The sequence below is a fragment of the Nicotiana tomentosiformis genome, chromosome 3 (genome assembly GCF_000390325.3).
Source record: "Nicotiana tomentosiformis chromosome 3, ASM39032v3, whole genome shotgun sequence".
Classification (NCBI taxonomy): Eukaryota; Viridiplantae; Streptophyta; class Magnoliopsida; order Solanales; family Solanaceae; genus Nicotiana; species Nicotiana tomentosiformis.
This window is the reverse complement of record NC_090814.1, coordinates 23,813,058-23,822,004: the sequence shown is the minus strand read 5'-3', so window position 1 is coordinate 23,822,004 and position 8,947 is coordinate 23,813,058. Positions and strand designations below refer to the sequence as shown.

Here is an 8,947-nt window from a genome sequence, read left to right as displayed (position 1 = left end):
CAAAAGTATGTCCCAACATTTCATCAGCTTGATAGTAGGGCGGACAATCTCTGAGAAGCTTTTTATATCTCTCCCAGGCTTGACGCAGAGTCTTGCCATCTTTTTGTTGAAACCCCAGAATTTGGTTTCTCAATGACTTTGTTTTCTTTGTGGGAAAGAATTTAATGAGGAATTTATGTGCTAGGTCGTACCATGTGAGGATTGAGTTTTATGTCTCCTTGTTCAACCATTCCTTTGCTTCCCCCATCAGAGAAAAGGGAAACAAAGTCAGTCTGACATAGTCCTTGGAGACGTTCGGATAGTTGTATGTATCCGTAATCTCCAAAAAATTATGGATGTGCCTTTCCGGATCTTCATTCGACAAACCCACACCATGTACTATTTCAGCTTGAAGTGCCTACTTATGTCAGGCTTCACGATAGCCTGAGTCATGTTCGCGAGACTAGGCCTTGCGACCTCAATCACCGGAAAGAAACATATGAAACTTGAGATTGGAAGTGAAGATTAAGGTGTTTGTGCATGTGTACTATTTTGCAAGGGTTTTGAGCTTGGTTTTTATCTGATTTTGTTGGAATATCTTGGATACGTTATTGTTGATGTTGTTCCTATTGTTTGGTGCTGGTTTGAGTTGGGTGAAAGTGAAATTTTATAGAGGAAATACTATCCGATTTTCTATAAGTGACCTACTAGCTTAGAAGCATGTTTGTAAGTCCTATGGCATTAAATACAAGTGTTACTGCCTTAATGTAGATTAAAGTCTTCGGGAAGATAAACGTTGAGTCGTTAAGTAAACGATAAAGGTATGTTAAGGCCAAACCTTTCCTCCATTTTGGCATGATATCGTAACTAAATGCGTTTGATAACTAAACATAAAGAGAAGTTCGTACTCCTGAATTTATGTACATTATCCTAGGCTCATAAGTTATAGTATTCTCCCTTATCGGGACTTTATATTCAGTTAAGTATTATCTTCTTTCAGGCAAGAGAGCGGAGGGTCTATATATATACAGTGTTACAGTATTTTCACCACCATCGAGCTATAATCGATGTGCAGGCTCATATTGGGCAACCTCTGATCATATGGTAAGTTATATACCGAGCCTACCATGACCGAGCTCTTATGAATGAGCCTAGTATGGCCGAGTAGTGATTTAGATACCGAGCTTGGTATGGCCAAGCGCCTATGAGCGAGCCCACTACGGCCAAGCAGTTACCAGTACTAAGCCTTATAGGGTCGAATAACTATTTTGCTTGCTATATTGAGAGAGATGGATCAGTATAAGCAGGTAAGCATATCTTCAGATCATCTTTGACTCCCAATTACTTTCAGTTATTATATTATCAGTTCAGTTTCAAATTCAGTTAGTTCAGTTGCCTTACATGCTTAGTACATTATTTCATACTAAAGCTCTCTTGCCTTAGGGGCACTCCATTTCATGCCTACAGGTTCAGATAGACAAGCGGGTAGATCTCCTCAGTAGGTGTTATTCAAGTTCAACTTGATTGGTAAGCTCCATGTTATTCATGAGTTGTCGGGTCTAGAGTTTTGAGTACATATTTTTTTTGTGTGTGTGTGTGTGTGTCTATATATATATATATTAGGCCAGGGCCCTGTCTCGACCACAGTATAGCCGTTAGTAAAGGCTTGTAGATATATCCTGTCAGTCAGTGCAGTGTGTTGGCCTTGTATGTATGTTCTTTTGGTTTGTCAGTTGTAGTGGTTATGACGGCCTTGCCGGCCCAACTTTATACAGATGTTCAGTTGAAGTTGATCTCCGTTCAGTTTTATATTTTGTTTCACTAATTATCCTGCGATGTGGCCTCGTCGGCAAAAGTACGATATTATATGTTCAGAGTCTCTCAGTCTTAGGTTTGTACACTCGGTCAAGTGAGGCACCGGGTGCTGGTCTCACCTCCCCAGGTTTGGGGCGTGAGAAAAATTTTAATTGTTCAACGCCATCTTGAGCCTCGATTATGTCATATCTAAATTTAGAGCAAAGTGAGGTGCAGTCTCTAAAATTTACCATATCTTCGAGATTGCAAAGGACAAAAGAAGTTATCAGTGTCCCAATCAAGAATATTGGAATAGGTACAAAGATCTTAATAAATGAAATGGCCTTCGTTTTCGGGCCGAAACGAATATCCATCCTTTCACACCCAAGATTACCCCTCTGAATTTTTGGGCGGGGATGAATATCGATCCCTTTACACCCAAGATTACCCTTCCAATTTTCGGACAGGGATGAGTATTCATTCCTTCACACCCTAAAGTTATCATTTCAATTTAGACGGGGATGAGTATCCATGCCTAAGATTACCCGTCTAATGGCCTACAAAAATAAAATAAAGACAAAAACGATGATTAAAGGGAGTTGAAGAAGAAAGAAAAGTTTTATCTGTCAAATATGGATTCAAGAGACCAGCAAATATTGTGGATTGATGTTCATAAATGCAAGTTATGCGGCTATTTGTAGAGTTCTCAAGGCAGCCTCTTAAGTGGCTTTGCCGATGTGGGAGCAGTAAGTCTTACAATTCAAAAGGAATTGGGTATCCTAGCTCAATTGGAATTACATGCGGTGTTTTTGACGCATAGGAACGCTAAGATTAATTCAAGCTTATGTGTAAATTAAAGAGTCCTATGTTAAGTAGAATAGGGAAATCCTATATGAACTGGATTTCTATCAAAGCATCAAGGGGCCTGTATTTTATGTCATCTAGGATACTTGGTGTTACAACAGCAAAGTTTTGGATTTTTAAAGTGAAGCACGTGGAATTCTAAGTCAAATAAGCATTTGAGCCTTGCAACAGATCCATGTATTTATTCAAATACAGTCATATGGACTTAAAAAGTTACGTTAAAAATAAATAAAGGATATGTTGTCTTCGGTGGCGAAGCCAGAAATTTCATTAAACTCAAGTTGTCATTTTCATAGAGGCCCAGTATGGTGCCACATGTCAAATAACATGACACGCCAAGTCAAACGGAAGAGTCAATATGGTCATGCCACATGTTAAAATGACAAGACATGCCAAGTCAAATTAAAAGGCCAATGAAATGACGTCATATGTACAATTAACTCGGCTATTTATGAGCATCAATCCACAAAAACGGGTTTTCATAACTCAGAAAAGAGATAGAATTTATAATAAGAAGCAAGAGTGGGCTCATGGATCAAAGGCCACAAATTTCTTTTCAAGATTCAAAAAATCAAATTTAAGTTCAAGAGAAATTTGAATTCAAGAGTGAGCTCATGAAACGAAGAGCAAATCAAGTTTCAAGGAGTACAAGTTTAAAGCAAATATCATGCTAGTTGCATTCAAAATCATCGTTCGTGGAAACAAGCATAAATTCAAGATCTAGCTCAAGAGCCCTTGAATTTATCTTAGAAAAGAATAATCAGAGGATTTATAGAGATTGTTATACTCAAATTATTTGAAATAAAATACTAACGATTATTGCAATATTTTTTCAGTCTACGCAAATTTTATTGTCTAAAGTATGTTCTTTAACTTTTTACTCCCACTTGCCACATGCAGAACTTACAAAATACATAAGTTAACCCCTGTATTATGGACCAAATTCATGTTACACACTTTTTGCAAACGAAAATCATCTTACACACTCAATCTTCTAGAATGTGCCTAAAACACCATTTTTAACAGCTGGCGCGAGCGTGTTTTACACCCAAAAGAAGCAAGTGAATGTAAATTTTTTGGCTCTGAACTATTATCTTAATGCCACATGTCCAACCTTTTTTATTTTCTTATTTTTCATTATTTTCTTCTTACTTTTTTACCCACCCCTTCCACATTTATTCTCCTCATCAAAGAGGAAATAGGAAAGAAATCATCCACTACCATTCTCCAGCCTTCATTAACGCCACCATACAAGCACCACTTCAAATCTTTAAACTCCAGCTCTTTCATTTTCCAACTCTATTTTTCTCTCACCACTAAACCATTATCACGCTATTTCCCACCCTAGAATCCTTTACCCCCAATCCCTAAATCAAATCCCTAGTAGTGACACGCTGAAATGGGAGTCTAGTAGAGGTTGTATTTTCATTTGTGACTCCGAAACTCCGATTTTGATTATTTTCCGACTAAATCCATCGCTAATTCTCAATATTTGCTCTGCAAATCAGAACAAACTTTTTGTCTCTAGAGTATACATTCACAAGATCTCAAGCTGGAGTAATTATAAAAACTCAATTAAAATCTAAAAAAATGGTCAATGATAAGACGAAGTAAAGGTTCAGCAAATCTCCAATTAAAACTTTTCGGTGTTCTCTCTAGTTCAGGCGAAACTTTTTCAGGTGGTTGTCTTCTCCATTTTCCGGTGGCCGGGTTTTTGGCTGGTCTATGATACTTTATGTTTATATGGAAGAACAACATGGGATTTTAATGGTGGCTATGGAGGTTTAACTTGGTAGAAACTTTAGTTTGTTTGGTCTACGATAGAGAAAGATAGCCAAGTGGAGACGAAAGAGAAGAGTGGAGAGGGAAAAAATTAAAAATAAAAAGTAAATGAGAATAACCACATGTCACCGTTTAATTCATTATTTTTGCCTTGTTAGCAGCAAATGGCATTTTCAATTAAGTATTTTATTTTTTTCTTAAGTTATGACACGTGTCACGACCTTATTGGTACGTGATATCACACATATATTGAAAAACTGGTCAACAAAGATTTTGAGTGTATAAGATCATTTTCGTTCGCAAAAAATGTATAACGGGAATTTGATCAAAAGTATTGTCCATAAAACATGCGAAGGAACACTTGTTACACTTAAGTTTTGCTCGTGGGGCAAGCAAGAACAAGAATTTAAAACCATCCACATTAAGAGCTATTTGTGTACTTCACCCTCGTAAGGTCTAGTAATCTTTTCTTTTTATAAGAAAACAACCCAACTAAAAACAAAAGAAATTTGAAACATCTAAAACAAGATACTTGAGAAGGGCTAATAATAAAAATATATTAAAAGTATCCCTATGTAGCCACCAACTTTTGGTGGCACATGCCCATATGTTTTTGGACTACAATCTAGGGATATATTTACAAATTTTAAAGGTAAAACATCCCCTTGTACCTCTTTTAATTTTCCCTAACGTTTGGAACTATCAAAGTATGCTAGAGGTCCAACAATGGCAGCATTAATATAAGTAGCAGGCTCTGAATGACTATAATCTGTACGTTCATCTGGGAAGAAATCATTTTGATTAGGACCTCCAACAATTGCTCCAACCAAAATGTTTGGGTTGGCATTTGCTGTATAATAGTATGGTTGAAATCCACCATCACAACCAAATGACTGTGGATGCATTGCCATTGAAGGTAAAGATGATCCTCTGTGGTGAACTCTTCGAGGGTAATTTGTTCCATAGCCTACCATGTATGACATTTTCATTGGATTGTTACCCAATATATAGTCCACCTATAATTAAAGAAAACACCACAAATTAGCAACCTCAACAAATTGCAAAAATAGACTTGTAATAGGTCAAATTCCACTCAGTGTATACAAATTTTAAATCATCAGTTGATAAGACTTAATCAAACTCTCAGTTTATTAAATGAGACAAGTTTACCTGTCTTTTTGCAAGTATTCTAATGGTCTTTTCTGTGACCAAGAGGCTTCCACAGTTGAAAGTATGCTTTTTACTAGCCATATATTTGGCATAAGTGGTGAGCAAAGATGTGATGGATGTCACATATTGAAGATTTTCTTCAGGTAGCTTGTAAATTAGGCCCCCTGTGATAGATAAGTAAATAAATAGTCCCCAAAACAATTAAAAAGAAAAGAGGAAAAAAAGTAGTCCTGCCTCACCTTTTGTATATTGGGTACTTGTATAAGGTGAGTTGGGTAGTATTTTGCAAACAAAGTCTTCAGCTTGTTGTCTGAATGGATCAAACCTTTTGTCATTTCCAACAACGCTTCTCTACAACATTTAGAACCATTTCAGGCTATATATACTGATTATGAAGTCTTAAATAACAAACCAAAGAACCAAAAAAATTTAAAATATAAAACATAGGTAATTAATGTAAATAATCTGGATCAAATACGTACCCTTGCCATAAGAACATGAGCACCAGCATACTTGTTATCCCAGCTAAATAAGTCTGGTACATCATTGGCTCCCAATGTGTTTATGAAGTTTAAGTATGAAATATCATTTGTTGCTCTCAATAGCCATGCAGCTCCCCAATATAGCTCATCCTACAAAGTCAATTAACCCAATTTAATTGGGCCAGATCGAACAACCATCTTTTGGGCAAGTTACACATTTGGCCAATCGGCCAAAAATATTTATATATCCTAGCAGGTATACACATATTATCCACTAATTATGCACATATATTATACATTGCCGGTCTATTTTTTTGGATGGGCGGGAGCTATATAGTATAAAAAGATCCCTCTTTTTTAACCAAGTAATCAAATCCTACTCGTCAAGATTGTTGGGCCAAAAAACTTGGCCCAATAATAAGGGAAGTGGACTATACATACCTTATAACCAGAGTATGAGCAGTAGAATGGGCAAGCTGCAGAGCCTAGTGAATCACTATAGGAGCCTCTGTATTGAACTGCAAATCTAAATACTTTCACTGCATTTCCCAATAGCTTCTTTGAGTAAACCGGATCAACCGTCCGGAAAACTAATGAGGCAGCAGCTAAAGCAGCGGCCATTTCTCCAGCCACATCAGAGCCAGGACTGCTCGGAGAGACATAATAGACGCTCCGGACAGTATCCATATCTTCGGGCCTTTCCCAACATTTATGATCAGAATTTGGGTCACCAACCCCAACGAAGAGCTTGTTGGGCGCAGCATTTGCGCATTTGAGTAAGTAATCGGTGGCCCAACGGATAGCTGCCCGTGCATTTTGCAATTGGGGCCCCATTCTCTTGCCATACTCAAGTGTGTTCCAAGAGAGCAATGTGGTAGTGTATGCCATTGGGAAATTGAACTTGACATTGTCTCCAGCATCATAATAGCCTCCAGTTAAGTCCACCTGCCAAAATTGTATCACTTATTTTAGACACTATGTTTCTCAATCCTTAATCATAGTCTCCATATGACTGATATTTTAACACCTAAATCCTAACTAAAACCAATAACCTAGCAACATAAGAGATTTATGTGCAGGGACGGATATACGTTGCAAGTTATGGGTACCACAGCACCCGTTCACTTCGCTAAAATTGCTACCATGTACATAATATCTCTGTGAAAAAACGTATATATTGATAGAATGGCACCCAAAAGTCACAAAGTGTAAGTGGGTGCCAATTGTTTAGCCTTCCCTTTGAAGGCTTTTCTTGGCCTCAAGATTTCTTTTTCGGCACCCAAAAGTCACAAAATTGCTACTTATTAAGATTTTTTTTATTTTTAGTTGAACCCTAGGGCATCATATCTTTTCCTTCTTTTTCGGTTCTTTACCTCCTTTTATTACTTGTTAAGTCTCTCTCCTTCATTTTTTTTTAACTTTCAATCTTCATTTTATTTTCTATCATTATATCTTACCTTATAAACAATTATTTTCTATAGTAATTTTAATTGATTTTAATTAGAATATAATTTCTTTATTTTTAATGAAACGATATTAATTTATATAATGGAATATAATTTGAGCAATATCTTCTATTGGGTTTTGAAAAAAATTTAAATGGCTTGATTGATAGTCGTTTTGAGTTGAATATCATAGGTTGAATGTTTAAGGTTTTTCTTTGAAAATAATTGTCATATAACTCAACAATTAAGATGGAAAAATAAACAAAGAAAAATACAAGTAAATTAATCTAGTCAAACAAAGAATATAGTGTAGTTAAGGTACCCTTTAAGAAAATATTTATATTGGAGGTGCTCTTTCATGAAATGTTATTTTTCTTTTGCATTTTTATTTAGAATGTGTTTAAATAAAGCGTTAAAATTTTAAACTAAAATCGAATTTATTTGTTCTGTGAATAAAAGGCCTATTCAAATTAACCAAAAACTAATCGAACCGACCCATTATTCTTAATCTGTCTTTGTAGTACTGACATGTATACTGTATGCATAATATGGTGACACCCGCAACCTTCAAATCCTGGATCCGCCTCTGTTTATGTGGTATAGTTCTTAGTCGCTTGTTAAACTTTAAGTGAACAATGTAATCGAGTCTAAATAAAAGATTATGAGGTCTTGCGAATCCATGGATACCAAAAGAATACAGTCTCAAATTGGCATAAAACACTTACTCACGTAAATTTAAGGGGGGAAAAGAGTGATGGAGAAGAATAAACTCAAAATATATAAAATAAAATAAAAACTGAACTTACTTTAGCAAGTGAACCATCTGAAAGCCCCGAACTACCCCTCCAAGAGACACGCTGGTTATGGGGGAGTTTCCCTGATCTTTGTCCTTCAAAGAACAAAATGGACTTTTCAAGAGCCTCTCTATAGTTGAAAACCCCTTGGGCAGTACCCAAAGAGAAGAAAAATGATGAGAAGAGAATGATGCAAACAGAAACTTCCACTCTAAACGCCATTATACTTTTTTTGATTTGCTCAAAGTATAAAATGGCTTATTTAGAGTTAGTTATGGCGTTGATTAAAACATTGACAAATGACCCCTTTATATAGGGGCTTGGGGAATCCAATCACAGCAACGCAAATTAAGGCTTTCCAATCAAGTGTCTTTTTCTTTATTGTCATTCCCTTTAGAAAAAATATTTAATTTAATTTCCATTTGAGTAAACATGTACTCTATCGAAATACACGAAAAGGTAGTCCATGCCTAAAGGTAGCGGCTTCTAATCTCTTAGAACTAGTTTAGGTTGACCAAGAATTTCGAGATGAGTGAACAAAAGACTAAAAGCAAATCAAAGTGTTTGAAGACTATAGAGAAAATGGAATGGAGGGAAAACACATGACTCCCAAAAATACTTTAGAAATATGTTCGAG

General features: G+C 36.2%; 1 protein-coding gene across 1 annotated transcript; it reads right to left on the bottom strand.

The window, feature by feature from the left end:
* Nucleotides 1-4,874: 4,874 nt before the first annotated feature.
* Nucleotides 4,875-8,606, bottom strand: LOC104098805 (endoglucanase 9-like). The gene is made up of 6 exons (XM_009605632.4): nt 8,323-8,606; nt 6,513-7,016; nt 6,072-6,221; nt 5,829-5,940; nt 5,590-5,753; nt 4,875-5,435 (listed from the first exon to the last, which is right to left on the bottom strand). Exons 1-6 carry the CDS (start codon nt 8,530-8,532, stop codon nt 5,106-5,108), a joined length of 1,470 nt encoding a protein of 489 aa, XP_009603927.1. The 5' UTR covers nt 8,533-8,606; the 3' UTR covers nt 4,875-5,105.
* Nucleotides 8,607-8,947: the final 341 nt, after the last annotated feature.